This window comes from Elgaria multicarinata, chromosome 5 (genome assembly GCF_023053635.1).
Source record: "Elgaria multicarinata webbii isolate HBS135686 ecotype San Diego chromosome 5, rElgMul1.1.pri, whole genome shotgun sequence".
Classification (NCBI taxonomy): Eukaryota; Metazoa; Chordata; class Lepidosauria; order Squamata; family Anguidae; genus Elgaria; species Elgaria multicarinata.
The window spans coordinates 137,893,192-137,913,792 of record NC_086175.1 but is presented as its reverse complement, the minus strand read 5'-3'; the positions used below and the strand labels follow the sequence as shown (position 1 = coordinate 137,913,792).

The window sequence follows — 20,601 nt, the reverse complement described above, 5'->3', positions numbered from 1 at the left end:
TCAGTGGCTACTAGCCCTGATGGTTGTGCGCTGTCTCCAATATTTGAGGCAGTAAGCCTGTGTGCCCCAGTTGCTGGGGAACATGGGTGAGAGTGCTGTTTCACCATGTCCTGCTTGTTCATCCCTGGCCGACGGCTGCTTGGCCACTGTGTGAGCAGAGCGCTGGACTAGATGGACCCTTGGTCTGATCCAGCATCAGGGCACTTCTGATGTTCTTATGCAGTTCTTAGGTATGTGTCCATAGGAAGCCAGGCTTAGCCTGGAATCCTGAGTGCACTTAGGAGGGAGTACCTCCCACTGCTACTTATTTCTGAGCCAATGTTCATGGGATCATGCTTTCTGGCATCTGTTAAACTCCATCTCTTTTCCCAGGTGGAACCTGTGATGAGGGTCTCCCATTAACACAAATGAAAATTCGAGTGCTGCTTATTTCTGAGTGGAAAAAGAGAAAATGGCTCCTGTTAAGATTAAATATGTTGTGTCCTTCACGTCTCAGGTAATATCAGTAGTTTTCCAGCTTTATTTTAAGAAAAGAATGTGTTTTCTGTTATGAAATGAGTTGAGTTTGATGTATCCAGTAAATTAGTACATTTATAGTGATTTAATAATAATAATAATAAAAATACTTGCAGGTGTTAAAACCAGTTGAAACGGCATATCTGATGTGTTCTGAACTATAAATAGATATTGTACTGTTTTTAATTGCTTTCTTGTATTTCTTCAATTCTAATACGCACTTTTCCCCCCATATAAACATCTCTAAAAACGGGGTGCGTCTTAGAATCGCGGGTGTGTCTTAGGGGTTTTTTTTTTGTTGTTGGTGGTGGTACTGAAATTAGTGTGCGTTTTACAATCGATGGCGTCTTACAATCGAAGAAATACAGTAAATGTTCTTTTAAACGCATGAGCAAAAGAAAGTGGAATTCAGATGTTGATCAGAGGCAGTAAGCCTGTGTACACCAGTTGCTGGGGGATATGGGTGGGTGGATACTGTTGCACCTGTGTCCTGGTTGACAGCTGGTTGGCCACTGTGTGAACAGAATGCTGGACTAGATGGACCCTTGGTCTGATCCAGCCTCAGGGCTCTTTTTATGTTCTTGTGTAGATTCTTGGCCATATTAGCGCTCAGCCTTCTCTGACTCCCGAGATCTCACCAAGCATGGCCACACGTTTCCAAGTTAATCTCTATAGCCATTGGGACTAGAAGGCATTTTTCTCGGTCTCTCAAAATACTAGAACCCAGGGTCATCCCATGAAACTGATTGGTGGGAGATCCAGGACAAATAAGAGGAAGGACTTCTTCACACAGCGCATAGTTAAATTATGGAACTCACTACCACAGGCTGTAGTGATGGCCACCAATCTGGATAGCTTTAAAAGGTGGTTGGATCAATTCCTGGAGGAGGAGAAAGCTATCCATGGCTACTAGCCCTGATGGTTGTGTGCGACCTCCAGTATCCGAGGCAGTAAGCCTGTGTGCACCAGTTGCTGGGGAACATGGGTGGGAGGGTGCTGTCGCACCATGTCCTGCTTGTTCATCCCTGGCCAATGGCTGGTTGGCCACTGTGTGAACAGAGTGCTGGCCTAGATGGACCCCCGGTCTGATCCAGCATCAGGGCAGTTCTTATGTTCTTAAGCTTGCTTTTTTAAAATATGGGAGAAGGAATTTGAGCATTGTGAGATGCTGACTTCAAGGCCAGATGGTAGAATGTGTCAGTGTGCATCACTCAATGCGCGTGGAGAAGGAATACTGTCATGAGCATATCCAGAACTAAAATAACTCACAAGGGAGGCACATAAAGTCATCTATATGAAGGTTAAGCCAAATGTTCTTCCATCTTTCCTGCTCCCCTCCTTTTTAATCCTGTGGCAGGACCCTAAGTATCCGGTGGAGAACCTGCTCCTTGAAGAAGACCTTCAGCCCTGGCTCTGCTGTCCACGGGATCGGAGCCGGCAGCTGAAAGCAGAGCTGCAGCTGGAGCAAGCAAGTCACATTGGATATGTTGACGTAGGTAAGCCCATGGGAGAGAATTGCGAGGGAATTGCTCTTCGTTCGGAGCAAAAGAGTTTCGTTCACAAGTATAGCTCAAGTGACAGAGTGCTTTTCATGGGGCTCAAACAGTAATTTGGAATATGTCAGACTGCTTGTTCATCAGTAAGGGGGAGGCCAGCCTGCCTTTCCAAACTAGTGCCCTCGGTATGTTTTAGACCACAATTCCCATCATCCCTAACCATTGTTCAGGCTGGTGGGGCTGATAGGAGCCATAGTCCAACACATCTGGAGGGGACCATATTGAGGAAAGCTGGGGTAGGCAAAAGTATAATAATGCAGCCTTATGCCCAGGCTGAAGGGCAATGTAGTCTATCAGGTTTATATACTGCTTTTCATAGAATCATAGAATAGTAGAGTTGGAAGGGGTCTATAAGGCCATCGAGTCCAACCCCCTGCTCAATGCAGGAATCCACCCTAAAGCATCCCTGACAGAGGGTTGTCCAGCTGCCTCTTGAATGCCTCTAGTGTGGGAGAGCCCACCACCTCCCTAGGTCACTGTTTCCATTGTCGTACTGCTCTAACAGTCAGGAAGTTTTTCCTGATGTCCAGCTGGAATCTGGCTTCCTGCCACTTGAGTCCATTGTTCCATTTTTTCAAAATGCTGAACATACAGTATTGTACCATCAAAACGATAAAATACAGGAGTAAAACCCTGTGGCTCTTAGAATGTTTGTGAACATTCTGTGATTTTGCAGCAGCTGAGCCAAATTGAGGGGGGAGGCTGCCAGCAGGAGGCAACTTTTAGTTGAGAGTCAAATTACAGCCGTGGGTGTAAATCTTTGTGTTCTGCAGGGAACTGTGGCTGTGCCTTCCTTCAGATAGATGTGGGGCGGTCTTCTTGGCCACTAGATCAGAGTTACCATACGCTGTTGCCCACCACCACCTTGATGACGCCAGCTGAGGCTAAGCTGGACAAGAATCGTTCTGGGGTCCGCATGTTTAAAGAAGGTAAAGTGAGGGTGGTTGCGATTCACCCCTGTGGAGCCTCCAAAAGCCACACATGGCTGGGGCTGTTCTTGCTCAGTATCTCCTTGCCTGCAGGGGACTTCCTGGCCTTGGCTGTGGGTGAGAAGTGGGATCGCGTCAGGCTCACTTGCCGCCAGCCCTTTAACAAGCACACCCAGTTTGGCCTCTCCTTCATCCGAATCCGCACTCCGCTGGACACAGAAGGCAGCAAAGCAGATCCGGCCTCTTCTCCCAATCAGGTACAGACCTCTCAGAGACCTGTTTGTTTGTTTATTTATTTATTTATTGCACTTACATACCGCTCCCATAGCCGGGGCTCTCTGGGCGGTTTACAGAAATTCTAAAATTAAGATAAAAATGAGTATACAAAATGTAAAATTCTAAAATACAGAACATACACACATAAAGCATTAAAAACCATTAAAAACTAAACATGTGGGTGATTAAGATGTGCCACCATATGCCTGGGCAAAGAGGAAAGTCTTAACCTGGCGCCGGAAAGATAGCAACGTTGGCGCCAGGCGAGCCTCGTCAGGGAGATTGTTCCACAGTCTGGGCGCCACCACCAAAAAGGCCTTGTCCCTCGTTGCCACACTCTGAGCCTCTCTCGGAGTAGGCACCCGGAGGAGGACCTTAGATGTTGAACGTAGTGACCGGGTATATTCACGTCAGGAGAGGCGTTCCGTCAGGTATTGTGGTCCCAAGCCGTGTAAGGCAGCCTTCCTCAACCTGGGGAGCTCCAGATGTGTTGGACTACAACTCCCAGAATGCCCCAGCCAGCTGGCTGGGGCATTCTGGGAGATGCAGTCCAACACATCTGGAGTGCCCCAGGTTGAGGAAGGCTGGTGTAAGGCTTTATAGGTCAAAACCTGTTGGGTCAGGGGTAGTTCTGGAACTTCATGGAAGCGTGAGGGCAGAAACCAGCATATAGATCAGCCTTCATCAGCCTGGTGCCCTCCAGGCGCATTAGAGTGGAAGTCCCATCATTTCCAGCTGCTTGTGGGCAGGAGGCTGAGTGAGATGAGCCACAGTTCTAGCACAGCGATTCTTAAATGTGGCGAACAGAAGTTGGGCCCAATCTCTTAGGCATTTGAGTTGAGCTGAGCTGGAGAAGCAAGGCCCCCTGGGATTTAGGACTTGCATCTTACACTGCCTTCACTATTTGATAACTTATTATTTAAATGGCTTCTCTCAAATGGCATCCCTCTTCTTCCTCTGTCTCCCGCAGGCTCCTCCTGAGCTCACGAGTAACCCCTGGCTCTCCAATGCAGCCATCTGTCGGACATACTTCTCAGAGGCGCCGTCGTAAGTACCTTCGCCTGTAGTAGGCGGGCCAGTGGCCGGTTTGTCAGCGATCCAGGAAAGGTGGTACTTTGTCTGGCATGTTAGACTTACCAAGAGACTAGCGTGAAGCGTCCACTGTGTTTGGACAGGAGGCCAAATCATAGAATCATAGAATAGCAGAGTTGGAAGGGGCCCACAAGGCCATCGAGTCCAACCCCCTGCTCAAATCGTGTTCCGTGAAGCTAATCAATCCCTCTCTGCAGGAGCACTGAGGAGGAAGCGGCGCTAAAAACCCGGCTGCAGCAACTGGATCCTGCTTCCAGTCCTGGGACGCAGCACTCCGCCTGCATGAGCCGCCCGGCCAGAATGGTGCTGAAGGCAGCCTGTGCCCGCAAGAGAACCTTCCCCCTGGTGGCTGATTCCTCCCCTCTGGCTGCAAAGAGCCTCGAGGAGGGTCAGGCCCACTCTGCATCTCCCGGCCCTGTGGCGTTGCGTGAGTATTCGGGAGGCACCTCTTGGGAGGCGTGGGGGAGGAAGCAGAGGGTGCTTGCTTGCCTGCCAAACCTCTGGATTTCCAGAATGCACCTGACCATACCTGAATCGCCCGGCCAGCCCTGTGTTGTTTACGAACAGCAGACGCCCAGCCTCTGCGCAGCCTGTTAACAGCCACTAGAGGGGGGAATCACACTGCAGCATCTCAGTCCTGCCAGCTCTTTGCCGTGCTTTCGTCTGGCTGCAAAGAAGGCCGCCTGCAACACTTACAGCAGTGGTTCCCAAAGTGGGTGGTACTGCCCCCTTGGGGGGGGGATTGCATAGGGGGGCATTAAGAGGCAAAGGGGCAGCAGGGGGGCGCTGGAGGTGGTCTTTTCCGTACCAGGAGTTTTGGTTACAGAAGGAAATTTCTGATCGCTATCCTGCATGATGGAGAGGGGTTCAGAAGCTCCTGGCTGCATTTCCAACATCCTATTTGGTGGAATGTGGTTTTAGTGTGGTCTGCCTACTTCTCTCCAAGGAAAGAAATTGACTCCAGATTACGAAACGTGGTGATTTAAGACTCCTGTTAAGTGACTTTAAAGCAGACATTGGGAAACTGGTATCACTTCATCAAGCCCACCCATCCCATTAAGAATTTACAGAATAGTGAGGTTCTGTGTCTACCCTGTTTACTAAATGGGATATCTTATGTTCTTGCTAAATGACTATCAGACTTTGAAAAGATGATATTATTTATTATTATTATTATTATTTATTTATTTATTTATATAGCACCATCACTGTACATGGTGCTGTTCAGAGTAAAACAGTAAATAGCAAGACCCTGCCGCACAGGCTTACATTCTAATAAAATCATCACTGGATCACGTTCATCAATTATGTTTAATTGAATAAACTAAAAAAATGTAATTGGATATTGAATAAATATTCAATTAATTGTTACTGTTTTGGATTTTATTGTTATTCTCTTCCTTAGTGGGTCGTTGAAAACCGCTTTTCTGAATAATGATTTTTATAGTGTAGACTAGGGGGCGCTGGGCATGAGTTTGTGGAACTAGGAGGGCGGTGACCTGAAAAAGTTTGGGAACCACTGACTTACAGGAACAGGAAAGATGAAAAGCATTCAGACTCTTTAGCTTAGAAAGGAAGAATAGATTTGGGAGGCGCAACAGAGAGGCCCGATAGCACCCTACAGACGTGAGGTGGTTTAGTTTTGACCCTTACAAGAACTTTGTAAGGCTGATTATAAGCCTTGAGCAAAACTAGATGCATTGCAAGAGACTAGTGAATAGCATCTTTCGTTAAATGCATCCTTGGAGGGAGGTATTAAATCTTTCCTCCGTACCATTTTCTTGGTTTAAATCACTCCCCACTCCTGAAGCTGCCATCCCTGTAGGGCAGCCTTCCTCAACCTGGGGTGCTCCAGATGTGTTGGACTGCTGGCTGGGGCATTCTGGGAGTTGCAGTCCAACACATCTGGAGCGCCCCAGGTTGAGGAAGGCTGCTGTAGGGCAACTGGTGAGGGGGCCAGAGGGGGGATGCTAAATTGCAGTAACGGCGTAGCTGGATTTTTTTTAAAGAAGAGTAACATCCTAGCACCACGCCCTGAGCTGAATCTTCCCCCCCTCCCCCTGGCTTCTTTTAGCAAAATCCAAGAACTTCCTTGAGATCCCCTTCCTGAATCTCCTGCAGCTCATCTCCTTTGGTTCTCATAAACAGTAAAAACTGCCCAAAGTTACTCAGTGAGCTTATGAGCCTGGCTATTTGAACCCAGGGCCCCTCACTTTCAGGCCTGAACTCTCTGTCCACTACACGCCCCGCCTGATGTCTGCTTGGGGCAGCAGCATGCTGCTCTGGATTAAGGAGCTTGGTCCGTGTGTTTGGGGACCCACAGACTTTTTGGTCCCTTGGTGATTCTTCTCGCTGCCCCCTCCATTCTCTGTTTCTCTCCCTGTGGGATCTCCTCCGTCCTGACATTTAAGCCCACACTTCCACCCGCAGAGGTCAATCTTCACGGACGTGCCGGTCCTGCGTGACTAACGTTTCTGGTTGGGTTTATCCTGCAGGATCCAAGCAAGAATTACCTGTAGGAAGAAATCGAATGAAGACAAGTAGACGGGGGTCCTGCAGCAACGTGGGGAGGTAATTGTGCCCGGAGTTTACTTCCTCCCAGCCTGGTTCCAGGAAGTCCCTCTTAGGGTGCACCTCGTGGTTCTAGAGGTGGATGTTAAACTTAGGAAGATGTGGGGAAGGTTTTGTTGACTTGCAGAGTAAATTCCTGGTCATGTCTCCTCTTTACAAGTTCCCTTAAAAACACAGATCAGGGAATAGGGACTCATTCCAGGAGGGGGTTACACTCCTCTTGAAGTCTCAGGCTCACCGTTTGGATGTTCGCAAATGCTCCAACTAAATTGTTTGGCTGTCAATGATGTTTCAGTTCTTCATGGGGTCCTGGCATTTTATTTGAAATTGTTCTTAGCTCTTTTCAATTTTGCACGTTTGGATCTTCTTGTAAGCTGCCTTGAACCATTTATTTATTTATTTATTTATTTTATTTCACTTATATACCGCTCCCATAGCCGGGGCTCTCTGGGCGATTTACAGAAATTCTAAAATTAAGATAAAAACGAGTATACAAAATTTAAAATTCTAAAACACAGAACATACACACATAAAGCATTAAAAACCATTAAAAACTAAACATGTGGGTGATTAAGATGTGCTGCCATATGCCTGGGCAAAGAGGAAAGTCTTAACCTGGCACCGGAAAGATAGCAGCGTTGGTGCCAGGCGAGCCTCGTCAGGGAGATCATTCCGTAGTCTGGGGGCCACCACCGAAAAGGCCCCGTCCCTCGTTGCCACACTCCGAGTCTTTCTCGGAGTAGGCACCCGGAGGAGGACCTTAGATGTTGAACGTGGTGACCGGGTATATTCACGTCGGGAGAGGCGTCCCATCAGTCACCTTTTTAAGAGAAAGGTGACTAAGAAATCCGTTTGTTGTCATTATCGTTGTTGTTAATAATAATTAATAACAACAACAACTCCTGGAATCTTACCAGTGGTAAGGAGTGGTCTTAACGGTGTTCAGGCGTGTGTTTGCACAGCTGAGGCCAGTGCATCAACTGCACCTTTTCCTGGAGGTGTCAGATCTGGACACAGGCACGGCTTAGTTTCATCCTGTTTGTGCTACTGTTACGTGCAGTCCGTGGGTCTGCCTTTGAAAATGTTTGGAAACTTCAGCTGGCCTAGAATACCGAGGCTAGACTATTGTCCGGGGCCCGTTACAGGGAGCACATGACTCCCTTGTCACGACAGCTTCACTGGCTTTCCCAGTCTGTTTCTGGGCACAATTCAAAGTGCCCTTTACAGCTTTGGGCCAGATGATATTAAATACCACATCCTTCCATATTAGCCTGCCCAGGTTTTAAGACCTTCTCTCCACCGCTATCAGAAGTTCCATTTGCATTTTATTTGATATGTTTTAATTGAGGAGGTTTAGTAATTCTGCATTTTATTGTTTCGCACAAGGCAAAGAAGCTTGCAGAAATCAAAAATCGTAGATTTCTGCAAAGCCCAACTACACACTAAATGGAAACATTGTGATTGCATTACCTGACAGCTTTAATTTGGCTAATATAGAGGGAAGCATGTCAGGTTTTAAAATGCTGGTGCTTCTCAGGATGCTGCTACAGATTGCCTCAGTTGAGGGATAGGGAGGCTCAGGCCCAGGGGCGAAATCCAGCCCTATGGGGTTCCTCCCCACCCCACCCCTCCCCCTCCCCCCAACCTGGTAGTTTCCTGGCTTCTGTGCATCATCCACCAAAAGCCCTCTACCCATTTGAAAAGGTTGAAATGCTTCTCCCAAGTCTTGGTTACTGGCGGTAAAAAGCTTTAAGCTGAACTAGGCTGGTACCTTTGGTATTTTGGCCCCTCCCCCTTTTACCTTAGAATCACAGAATCATAGAATAGCAGAGTTGGAAGGGGCCTACAAGGCCATCAAGTCCAACCCCCTGCTCAATGCAGGAATCCACCCTAAAGCATCCCTGACAGATGGTTGTCCAGCTGCCTCTTGAAGGCCTCTAGTGGGGGAGAGCCCACCACCTCCCTAGGTAACTGATTCCATTGTCGTACTGCTCTAACAGTCAGGAAGTTTTTCCTGATGCAGCAGTTTCTGCAGCTGAAACTCTCCCCATGGCCTGAGTTCGATCCCAGCGGAAGCTGGTTTCAGGCAGCCAGCTCAGGTTGACTCAGCCTGATTCCATCCTCCTGAGGTCGGTAAAATGAGTACCCAGTTAGCTGGGGGAAAGGTAATAACGGCCGGGGAAGGCAACGGCAAACCACCCCGCTATAAGGCCTGTCAAGAAAACATCAGCGAAAGCTGGCTTCCCTCCAAGAGTCAGTAATGACTCAGTGCTTGCAGGAGAGGTTCCTTTCCTTTCCTTCCAGCTGGAATCTGGCCTCCTGTAACTTGAGCCCGTTATTCTGTGTCCTGCACTCTGGGAAGATTGAGGAGAGATCCTGGCCCTCCTCTGTGTGACAACCTTTTAAGTATTTGAAGAGTGCTCTCATGTCTCCCCTCTTCAGCTCTGCCCACCCCTGGAATGCAGGCCCCTGAGAGCTTCTCCAGAATTGAATTCAGTTCCTGGGCTGAAAAAGGGTTCGGCAACCCACCCACCCACACTTTTGTTGAATTCTATTTAGCAAGCTCTTCTAATTTTGTTGTTGTGTTGTATTGTTGCTTTACATAATAATAATAATTAATAATAATAATAATAATAATAATAATAATAATAATAATTTTATTTATTTGTTACCTGCCTCTCCCTCTGGATTCAGGTGGGGTACAACACAATTAAAAACAGCATAAAGTACATAAAACTAATTCAGACATTTAAAACCAGTGCAGATATAAGCCACCTTGTGAGCCATTGGGATAAAAGATATAGGAGAGCCGTTTTACGTAAATAACATGCGACAAACAGCCTTTAGTTCATTGTGAATAGGAAGACCTGAAAAGCCTTCAAAATTAAAAATAAAATAATAATCTCCACAGGTCTGTGGCGGTTTCTTCTGTCAGGCCGAGGAACCGTCCTCAAAGGGAGGGAAAAGCCCCAAGCCAGACGGGAAGGCTGAGGACCCTGGAGGAAGAGGAGGAGGAGCAAGAGAGGTGGCCTGCAGAGAGAGATGTGGGGCTGGGCGCGTGCCCCATCTGTGCCGGTGAGTAAGAGATGTTCTTTTGCGCCCCCCCCCAAGACCCCCACGGGCTTCAGCCCCCTCTGCTCCCAACCTTCACACGCTCCCTGCCAAGGTCTGAAAGCAGATTCTAAGCACATTACACTGAACGGTCTTGGAAACCTCCCCCATAATTGAGGACCCCGGTCAGGCTGGGCTCCTCGGGGAGGTTTCTCAGCCCGTGGATGACCAGGAGCCCCATGGATGAGCAAAGGTCAGGAATTCATTTGTTTATTTCATTTTTATACTAGCCAATAGCTGAGACTCTGGGCAGTGCACAATTAAAACCATAAAAATACAACAAGTATCCAAATAAATTTAAAACTTTTAAAGTTAAAAAGTGCTATATAAAGTCAGATAAATTACCGTCCAGGGAAAGCCTGTGTGAAAAAGTTTGTTTCAGGAGGTGCTTAAAGGATGTTACATTTTCCGCCTCCCAAACTGCACGAGGGAGGTTTTTTCAGAGGGTGGGGGCCGCTACAGAGAAGACCCCGCTGCTGAGGTTCTTCATGGCCACGTTCCCTTCATTTCTGCATGGCCAGCAGGACCTCCTCTGAAGATTGTAGCGAGCGTCTGGAAGGCGGTCTGCTAGGTATCCTGGTCCCAGTTTGTTTAGGGCTTTATAGGATAACACAACCTTGTACGCGGCTCAATAGCTAACAGGCAGCCAATAAAGTTCTTTTAGCACAGGTTTTATGTGAGCAGAGCTGGGCGTCCCTGTGAGCATCCTAGCTGCTGCGTTCTGCACTAGCTGCAGCTTCTGAACCACGCACAAGGGCAGCCCCACATAGAGTGCATTGCAGTAGTTTAATTGTGGGGTTACCAGTGCACGAATGACCGCGGCAATGCTCTCCCTGTCCAGGAACGGGCGTAGTTTTATTTATTTATTTATTTATTTATTACATTTTTATGCCGCCCAATAGCCGAAGCTCTCTGGGCGGTTCACATATGATTGTGGGAGCTGCAAGGGCCATGGGGCCCCTATGCAGTTGCTCCTCACACGTTCAGTTTTGTAATCTGTTCTGTCTGACATTGCTCGCTGACGTTTGCTGGTCAGGTGTTTTGTTTACTTATTTTTGAGATGTTTTAGGGCTGGGTGTTGAAGCTTTCTTAGCCCAAGGGCCAAATTCCATTGTGAGGGTGGTCTGGGAGTGGAGGTGGGGGTGGGGGTCTGAAGGCCAAGGCGGGGGCAGCCAAAACACTGGAAGCACCGGCATAGTTTTGCTTGTTGCTCTTCCTGCCAGGGACTTAGGAGAGGCATTTCAACTGTTTAGAATAGGGGGGCGGGGAGGTGTTCAGAAGCCAGGAAGCCACCAGAAGGTCCGTGGTTGAGGCGAAGGAGGCCGCCTGGAGGGCCGGATTTGGTCCCCAGGTGGGCCAGATGTGGTTCTGCGCCCCTGTTTTAGTGGTTAGCTTCATGGCTCTGGATTTATCTATTTATTGGTTTATTATTATTTTATCGTTTATTGTTGTTCCCTGCCTCGATCCAAATGGAGAGGCGGGCAAGAAATAAATTATTATTATTATTATTATTATTATTATTATTATTATTATTATTATTGCATTTTATTCCACCCTTTAGCCAAAAAAGGCTCTCAAGACGGCTTGCAAAAACATTTATTTATTTTTATTTATTTATTTATTTATTACATTTTTATGCCGCCCAATAGCCGACGCTCTCTGGGCGGTTCACAATTTTTTATCTTTAGTATTGCAGATTACACTCAATTTTATTCAGACAAAACGCCTTGAGTGAAAACGAACAATGAAAGGAAAAACTGCTGATCAGGTGCCAAGCGAGCTACTCCCTTTTGCCATCGAAAGGCAAGCCCGTTATTGGCTGCAAGAAAGGCAAATGCTATTTTGGGCTGCTGCATTAATAGAAGTAGAGCTTCCAAATCACGTGAGGTCCTGGTTCCTCTCTATTCGGCCCTGGTTAGGCCTCATCTAGAGTATTGCGTCCAGTTCTGGGCTCCACAATTCAAGAAGGACGCAGACAACCTGGAGCGTGTTCAGAGGAGGGCAACCAGGATGATCAGGGGTCTGGAAACAAAGCCCTATGAAGAGAGACTGAAAGAACTGGGCCTGTTTAGCCTGGAGAAGAGAAGGCTGAGGGGAGACATGAGAGCACTCTTCAAATACTTGAAAGGTTGTCACACAGAGGAGGGCCAGGATCTCTTCTCGATGCTCCCACAGTGCAGGACACGGAATAACGGGCTCAAGTTAAAGGAGGCCAGATTCCAGCTGGACATCAGGAAAAACTTCCTGACTGTTAGAGCAGTACGACAATGGAATCAGTGACCTAGGGAGGTTGTGGGGTCTCCCACACTAGAGGCCTTCAAGAGGCAGCTGGACAACCACCTGTCAGGGATGCTTTAGGGTGGATTCCTGCATTGAGCAGGGGTTTGGACTCGATGGCCTTGTAGGCCCCTTCCAACTCTGCTATTCTATGATTCTATGATTTGGCATTTTTAGCACTGTTGGCCCTCATTTTCTTCAGCCCTGTCTTGTTGTGTTTCTTTGCAAAGCGCATGTTCCTAAGGAACTTGGGATCAACCCCCTTCAGAGATTTGTATCTATTTGATCTAGTATTTTTGATGCCATTTCTGTGCCACTTGCGGGACTGGTTGTGCGTAGTGTGGTTCTTGGACTTGGCCGTGGCTTAAAACTGCTACCGGCTGCGCTAAGGCCTTCCGCAGGAAGGATGGAATTGGATTACGATAGGAAATTCTCACGCGCACCGCCGCCTGTGAGCAGGGACTTCTCAAGATAGTCCCTGCTCACAGGCTTACAGTCTGAAAAACATGACACGAAAGGAAAGGGGATTGGGAGGGAGGAGGAAAAAGAAAAGAAGAAGCGAATTCAAACACTAGATTCTTACTTGCAAAGTTCCGCAGCTGCTTCCTCTCCCTCTAATAGCCTCATACAGATCAAGGCACGATGGAGAGGTGCCTGGCTGCTGCTTCCTTTTCCCTCTGATGCCCTCAGCAGCGGCGGTTGGTAGCAGGAGGGAGGGGGGCTCTCAGCTGGACCTGGACCCAGGCACGGTGGAGAGGCGCCTGGCTGCTGCTGCTTCCTTTCCCACTCTGCTGTTATTTCTCTGATATTACCAACTTTCAATGGTTTTAGATGTTGGCTACACTGGACACTTGATGGAAAGGTGGGGGTGCTGATACATCTAAGGGCACGAGAGGTTGGCAAACGCTGCTGTTCCTGCTGTGGGTCAATGTGGCAGCAGCAGCGGCAGCAGCAGCATTTTCACCTCTCAGGTGGGCTAGGAGCAGATGGACGGGCAGAGGAAGGCCGGCCCTGGTCATCCCCCGCTGTCTCTTTCCACAGGCCGTTTCCCCACCGCTCTCTTACCAGCTCACGCCTCCGGTTGCGGAGAAGAGGACCTTGAAGCCAGCACCACCTCCGCCTCCTCCTCCTCCTCTCCCTCGTCGTGGGAAGAGCCCGCTGAGGCCTGGGTCGGCTGCCCCATCTGCCAGCTCCGTTTCCCTGCTGCGGACGTGGAAAGTCATGCTAGCGGCTGCGGGGAGCAGGAGGAGCCCTCCTGGCTGTGGGTGGAATAGAGGGAGCGGCACCTCCGTTGCCAGCAACATCCGTTGGCCACGACTTCAGCCATTCCTTCACGTGCTTGATGTGTTGCTGAGCCAGCGGGAGCCCACAAAAGACGCACCGTGCGGGGGTCTCCGTCAGCATCTGAGGCCTTGTTGGAGCCTGCGAGCCAAGGAGGCAATGTGGAGAGACAGTGGGCGTCGCAGGGGGTGGGGGTGGGGGGTGGGCGGGGGCTGGCCCTGGTTCCTTGGGGTGGCATTTCTACCTCCATTCTCCTCGTCTTTTCTCACCACCTTCGCCCTTACCCAAAGAGCAAAGAAGCCAAGCGCAGGAACTGCGCACAACCCTGTTCTCCATGTGGACTGGTGGCATGGGCCCCAAGGCCAAAGGAAGCATTTGCAGTTCTCAGCTGGAATATCCGAAGGGCTTAAAAGAAGTGCTCCTGGCGCGCCAAGCTAGAGCTGTGCGGCCAGACTGTGAGCTGAGTGATCTTTGTTGTTAAGAATCAAGGAACTTTCCGTCTTGCGTTCTGTTTGAAAATCAAGAACTGAGCCTTGTTTTGTATTTTGTGAACCGCCCAGAGAGCTTCGGCTATTGGGCGGTATAAAATGTAATAAATAAATAAATAAATAAATTTTGTCACGGGCCGTGCACCAGAAATGTATCATCAGAAGCCTCTTGCTCCTTTCCTTCTGGTGAGGCTGCATCGGAGTTCCTGCATTGAGCAGGGGGTTGGACTCGATGGCCTTGTAGGTCCCTTCCAACTCTGCTATTCTATGATTCTATGAGTCTTTGGAGGAAACTACGCAGCGTGGGTGGCTTCTCACACACCCACCCCGGGCATGCCCCCCACTTGCTGAATTAGCTGCACCATGGGTTGCCATGTCGTCCGTAACCCACACATGGTGCAGATAGTTTCTAACCCACCCCACTCCCCATGGTTTGTAGTAGGGGCTGTGGCGTGGGTTCGTAGCTGCATTGGCTGTGCCGCGCGCCAGGTTTGGACGGCATGAAAACCTGTGATATGGCAATGAGTAATTAAGGGAATTCTGGGCGTGTGAGTTTCCCCCACTGATCATGCAACCGGGCACTGGGCGTGTTTTTGTTGTAGAAACTTCTGCAACAGTGGAATGATACAAGTTGTCGTAGTCTGTGCGAACGATGTTTTTAAAAATAGTCCCCATATGATCAAGCCTTTATGCTAAAGTACTGAATGGCATTTTTGATTTCTCCATATGCTTGGTGTTGGTCTATTTTGACTGCTATTTGAGCAGGGATGAGGTTGGGATAGGGTGTGTTTGAGGGAAATGTAGCTGGGCTTTTAGCCTGTTCAGACTCCAGTCAGATGCGGGGAGAGACTTCCCCACTCATAGTTGGAGGGTAAAGATGGGCAGCGCTTTACTGGCAGGGTTGGTCTGGGTGTGTTTCCTGTAGGCAAGATGTCCTTTCTCTTGCAGAGTGGCAGGAATCTGGAAAGAGGGCGAGGAGTTGCCCACTCCGGTTGTATGCCCACTGGGCCAAAGACCACGTCTGTTATTTCAAGGCTCTGCAAAGTTCACGTAAGCTGCTGCTATCATTAGTGTTTGGGCAGGAGTCAGGGTACTCCAGTATCCGGGGCAGTAAGCCTGTGGACTTCTGGACAGGTGAGGATGGGAAGACAGGACAGAGGCTCAGTCATAGAATCATAGAATAGCAGTGTTGGAAGGGGGCCTACAAGGCCATCGAGTCCAACCCCCTGCTCAAGGCAGGAATCCACCCTAAAGCATCCCTGACAGAGGGTTGTCCAGCTGTCTTTTGAAGGCCTCTAGTGTGGGAGAGCCCACAACCTCACCAGGCAACTGATTCCATTGTCGTACTGCTCTAACAGTCAGGAAGTTTTTCCTGATGTCCAGCTGGAATCTGGCTTCCTGTAACTTGAGCCCGTTATTCCGTGTCCTGCACTCTGGGAGGATTGAGAAGAGATCCTGGCCCTCCTCTGTGTGACAACCTTTGAAGTATTTGAAGAGTGCTATCCTGTCTCCCCTCAATCTTCTCTTCTCCAGGCTAAACCTGCCCAGTTCTTTCAGTCTCTCTTCATAGGGCTTTGTTTCCAGACCCCTGATCATCCTGGTTGCCCTCCTCTGAACACGCCCCAGCTTGTCTGTGTCCTTCTTGAATTGTGGAGCCCAGAACTGGACGCAATACTCTAGATGAGGCCTAACCAGGGCCGAATAGAGAGGAACCAGGACCTCACGTGATTTGGAAGCCATACTTCTATTAATGCAGCCCAAAATAGCATTGGCCTTTCTTGCAGCCATATCACATTGTTGGCTCCTATTCAGCTTGCGATCCACGTTGGCATCTTCACACTGCTTGAGTTCCAGGCAGAGGGAAGTCAGAAATCGTAGCGCGAACCCACTCTGCTGGACCGCTGAGCTTCAGATGCTCAGACGGTGATGGATCCAGACAGGGCTTAAGGTGATGCAGACAGGATGTTCCCAGCAAAGGCTCCTTGACTTTACATTACTTTAAAGGGGGAGGCGTGACTTGACAGACTCTGGGCCTCCCAGCAAGGCCCCTGTCCAAACAGGGCGTCACTGCTCAGCCCTCCAGGATGATGCTTCAGCCTGGGCGACCCTTCTGCAAGTTCCTGCCCCAATTCTTGTCAGATGCTCACGGGGAGCTTCTTTCCAAAGCTGAAGCTGGCGGGTGGAGGGGGAGTAGGGTGGCTCCCCCTGTTTCTGCCCTGAGAATGGCGACCGAGATGAGCTCGCAGAGATCCTGACGTTCCACAGGCTGAAGTAGGGCCAGACTCTTCCAGATTACTTCTAACTATATCTCAGTTACAAACAACAAGGGCCGCTGTGGTGATGAAACTGGTCCCTGACACCCAGGAAGGTGGCCTTCTGCAGCAGGGAGGGGGAGTGTGTGGCCCTCCAGATGTTGCACTCCAGCATCACCCTTCATTGGCCATGCTGGGAGTTGCAACGCACCGGCATCTGGAGGGCCACTTACTTCCCGCACTGCTGCTAGTCACTAGATGGATCACTGGTCCATCCTAGCAGCAGCTCTTCAAGGTGTCAAGGAAGGTTTTTCTCCAGTGTTGCTTCCTGCGAGCCTCCAGCTGCAAGGCCCTGAACCTGGACGGTAGATGTGCCAAAGATGTGCTCTGCCTCTGAAGTCCTTTTGGAAGCTGGCTCTACTGGCTGACACCCAAGGACCACATTAGAAATAGATGGGAGGAGCATCTCTGAGGATACTATAATCGTAGAGCTGGAAGGGACCTCTAAGGCCATCCAGTCCAACCCCCTGCTCAATGCAGGAATCCACCTCAAAGCATCCCTGACAGATGGTTGTCCAGCTGCCTCTTGAAGGCCTCTAGTGTGGGAGAGCCCACCACCTCCCTAGGTCATGGGTTCCATTGTACCGCTCTAACAGGTTGTTTTTCCTGACGTCCAGCTGGAATCTGACTTCCTGATCCTTGTAGATCAGGCTACAGTGTGTACTACATGCAGAGAGTGAGAAAAGGGTCCGAGTCAATAGTTTCAGATGGATCAAGAAAGTGAGCCAAAGGACACACAGCGGGGGACGATGGGAAAGCCCTAACTTTGGGCAATTGGTCACATACTGGTCGCATGTGACCACAACCGATTCAGTAAGTTTCTTGAAAAGAAAATCCACAAGGAAAAAACGGCGTGAGGCTCCTCGGCACCTCCAGGAGTGTCTCCGATGGCTTTGTACTTCTCTTATTGTTACTCCAGTCGTGTTCTGTGTTGAGCTGCTGCAGGTAGAGGATGAGGAAGGGGCTGCAGAGGCGTTTGGACACGGAAGGAGAGAGGGAGGGAGGCGAGGGCAAAGCTGCCGTGGCAAACAACGGTGCCCCCCGCGGGAGTTGGGAGACACCTTCCTGGAGGCTGCCCGCGGCGTTCATGTGGCAACCCGGCCCCTCGGGGGTTGGCAGGTGGGCCGTGCTGCTCTTCTGCCTGTTGGTGCCCCGCCAGGGAAAAACAAGACATCTCCCAGTTCAGCGCAGGGAGTCAGAAGGCGTGAGAGTAAAAACCGCCGCCCAGAATAGAAGCAGGCAACATAGCCGGGCAGGGCTGCCTGCGCTTCGGTGTGCCCAGCTGGTGAAAGCGCAGGCCTTGGGAAGGCACCCGGAGCGCCTGTCGCCAGCCCCGGCTGCTGGTTGCAGTTCGGCAGCGAGCGGCTGGCGCCTCCGGTGGGCAAGATGGCATCGGAGTTCGGGGGCATCACGGTGAGTGCTTGGCAAGGCAGGGGGCTTCCCTGGCATGGCCTCTCTCTGCTGTCGGCTGCTTCGTTATGGGGGCCCAATTTCTCAACTGCTAATAGCTGAGCTGCTGTTTTGCCCGAAGGACTGGCCCATTTTTAAACTGCACGGTGGAACATGAAAAATGAACCGTCCGGTGGCAAGGCGGACTACAGCTTCTGGCTATTCTGCAGTGGTTTTGCCCAAGCAATTCTCGTTTGTATACGGAAGAGGTGGCTGGTCCTTGTCGCCTCTTTCCACATGCCCTCCTGCCCCAGAGTCTCTGCCTCCCCAGCTCCCGTGGCCTGTCTGCCCCCATCCCCTCAAAATCCCACCTGTCTACTGCTGCTGCACGTGGCTGCTCCTGTTCCAGGGCTACGGGCGGGGAGGGATCAGTGACTTCTGCGGTGTCACTGTCATCCTTTGCCCCCCTACATGCTCGCCTTTGCCAACTTTACAGAGGATCCGCTGCCCTTGAAAGGGTCCCCTTTACACCTCTAAATAAGTCAGTATTGAGCATTCTTGTAGAAATGTAATGTGTCTGTCTGGTTTTGCACCTGCGCCAGTCCACCCAACTAGTTCCTTGCAATATTTGGCTCAGCAATACTACAAACGAGAAGGATCTTGGAATCGTTGTAGATCACAAGCTGAATCTGAGCCAACAGTGTGATAGGGCTGCAAGAAAGGCAAATGCTACTTTGGGCTGCATTCATAGAAATATAGCTTCCAAATCGCGTGAGGTACTGGTTCCTCTCTATTCAGCCCTGGTTAGGCCTCATCTAGAGTATTGCGTCCAGTTCTGGGCTCCACAGTTCAAGAAGGACGCAGACAAGCTGGAGTGTGTTCAGAGGAGGGCAACCAGGATGATCAGGGGTCTGGAAACAAAGCCCTATGAGGAGAGACTGAAAGAACTGGGCATGTTTAGCCTGGAGAAGAGAAGATGGAGGGGAGACATGATAGCACTCTTCAAATACTTCAAAGGTTGTCACACAGAGGAGGGCCAGGATCTCTTCTCGATCCTCCCACAGTGCAGGACACGGAATAACGGGCTCAAGTTAAAGGAGGCCAGATTCCAGCTGGACATCAGGAAAAACTTCCTGACTGTTAGAGCAGTACGACAATGGAATCAGTTGTCTGGTGAGGTTGTGGGCTCTCCCACACTAGAGGCCTTCAAGAGGCAGCTGGACAACCATCTGTCGGGGATGCTTTAGGGTGGATTCCTGCATGGAGCAGGGGGTTGGACTTGATGGCCTTTGAGGCCCCTTCCAACTCTGCTATTCTATGATTCTATGAATACTGCAGCCCCAAAAATGTGAATTTCAGTTCGGAGCACCACGGGGTGCTGGTTAAACTCGGGTGCTCAGTGGCTTGCAGCAGTGCAAGTCCTCACGTACCACTAACCACTTCCTCCCTGTCCTCATGTACCCTGTGGGGACTCTGGAGACCTCTTGGCATAATTGTGGGAATGCGCCAGTTCGGATACAGCCACCATTTCAATGCTTCGGCCAGAGTTGCTGTAAGCGCCCCCGCCGCTGCCCTTTGCGTTCTTCTCCAACCGGCATCCTTCCCCGTTGGCTCATTTGCTCCTCATTTGGCCCTCCTGAGTCAAGCTGACTCCGCGCTGTGAATTCTGTCACGGCAGAGCAGGGCGGGGGAGCGAGTTTAGATGGCCTTCAGCAAAGCAAGGGACTTAATTACTGAGCAGGTAATGAGTTCGTGCTCAGGGGAGGCCGGTAAATTGCAGAGGCTGCTGGATCTGTTTTTCCCACTGCCGTGTGGCCTGGAACTGCCTTCCCCAGTCTTGACATCCTCCAGACAGAACGGGCTACCATTGGCCGTGGTGGGGCTAGTGGCAAGAAGCATTGGAGTGCGCCAGCTTAGGACAGGCGAGCTCAGAATCCTTGCTGTAGTTGTCAAAAGAAGCCCCAAATCCCTCGCTGAGCTGTTACTGGGAATTCTGGAGCTTCACCTGGGGGGTGGGGGGTGGGGGGGCAACCTCACACAAATCACCTCGTATGACGGTTCTCCTGATGAAACTTCTCTGACTGTGCCACTGCTTAAGCTTCAAATCAGCAACCACCAAATAGGCTTTTAGCCTCAATTCCTGGCTATCTAGTATAGCCAGGAGACGGAATAGCTGTTCTTAAACGCACCTTGGCAACCAAAGGAGTGCCTTGAGGGAAGGTGCCTGACAAGTGGATGAGCGCAGCTGTGTGTGCACTCTGCTCAGAGCTGCCTGGCAAGGCTCTTGCACTGGCCTCTCCCCTGCCAGGTGCTGTCTTCATTCATAGAATCATAGAATCGCAGAGTTGGAAGGGGCCTACAAGGCCATCGAGTCCAACCCCCTGCTCAATGCAGGAATCCAACCTAAAGCATCCCGGACAGATGGTTGTCCAGCTGCCTCTTGAAGGCCTCTAGGGTGGGAGAGCCCACCACCTCCCTAGGTCACGGGTTCCATTGTACTGCTCTAATCGTCAGGAAGTTTTTCCTGATGTCCAGCTGGAATCTGGCTTCCTTTAACTTGAGCCCGTTATTCCGTGTCCTGCACTCTGGGAGGATCAAGGAGAGATCCTGGCCCTCCTCTGTGTGACAACCTTTTAAGTATTTGAAGAGTGCTCTCATGTCTCCCCTCAATCTTCTCTTCTCCAGGCTAAACCTGCCCAGTTCTTTCAGCCTCTCTTCATAGGGCTTTGTTTCCAGACCCCTGATCATCCTGGTTGCCCTCCTCTGAACATGCCCCCCCGCCGCTGCCCCTCCAGCTTCTGTG

At 50.2% G+C, this 20,601-nt stretch overlaps 1 protein-coding gene across 1 annotated transcript; it reads left to right on the top strand.

The window, feature by feature from the left end:
* The first annotated feature begins 378 nt into the window (after positions 1-378).
* On the top strand, positions 379-13,764 carry XNDC1N (XRCC1 N-terminal domain containing 1, N-terminal like). Its single transcript, XM_063127898.1, has 9 exons — positions 379-496; positions 1,874-2,012; positions 2,846-3,001; positions 3,095-3,258; positions 4,248-4,324; positions 4,567-4,796; positions 6,865-6,940; positions 9,852-10,015; positions 13,370-13,764. The coding sequence occupies exons 1-9, from the start codon at positions 452-454 to the stop codon at positions 13,600-13,602; spliced, it is 1,284 nt and encodes a 427-aa protein (XP_062983968.1). The 5' UTR covers positions 379-451; the 3' UTR covers positions 13,603-13,764.
* Positions 13,765-20,601: the final 6,837 nt, after the last annotated feature.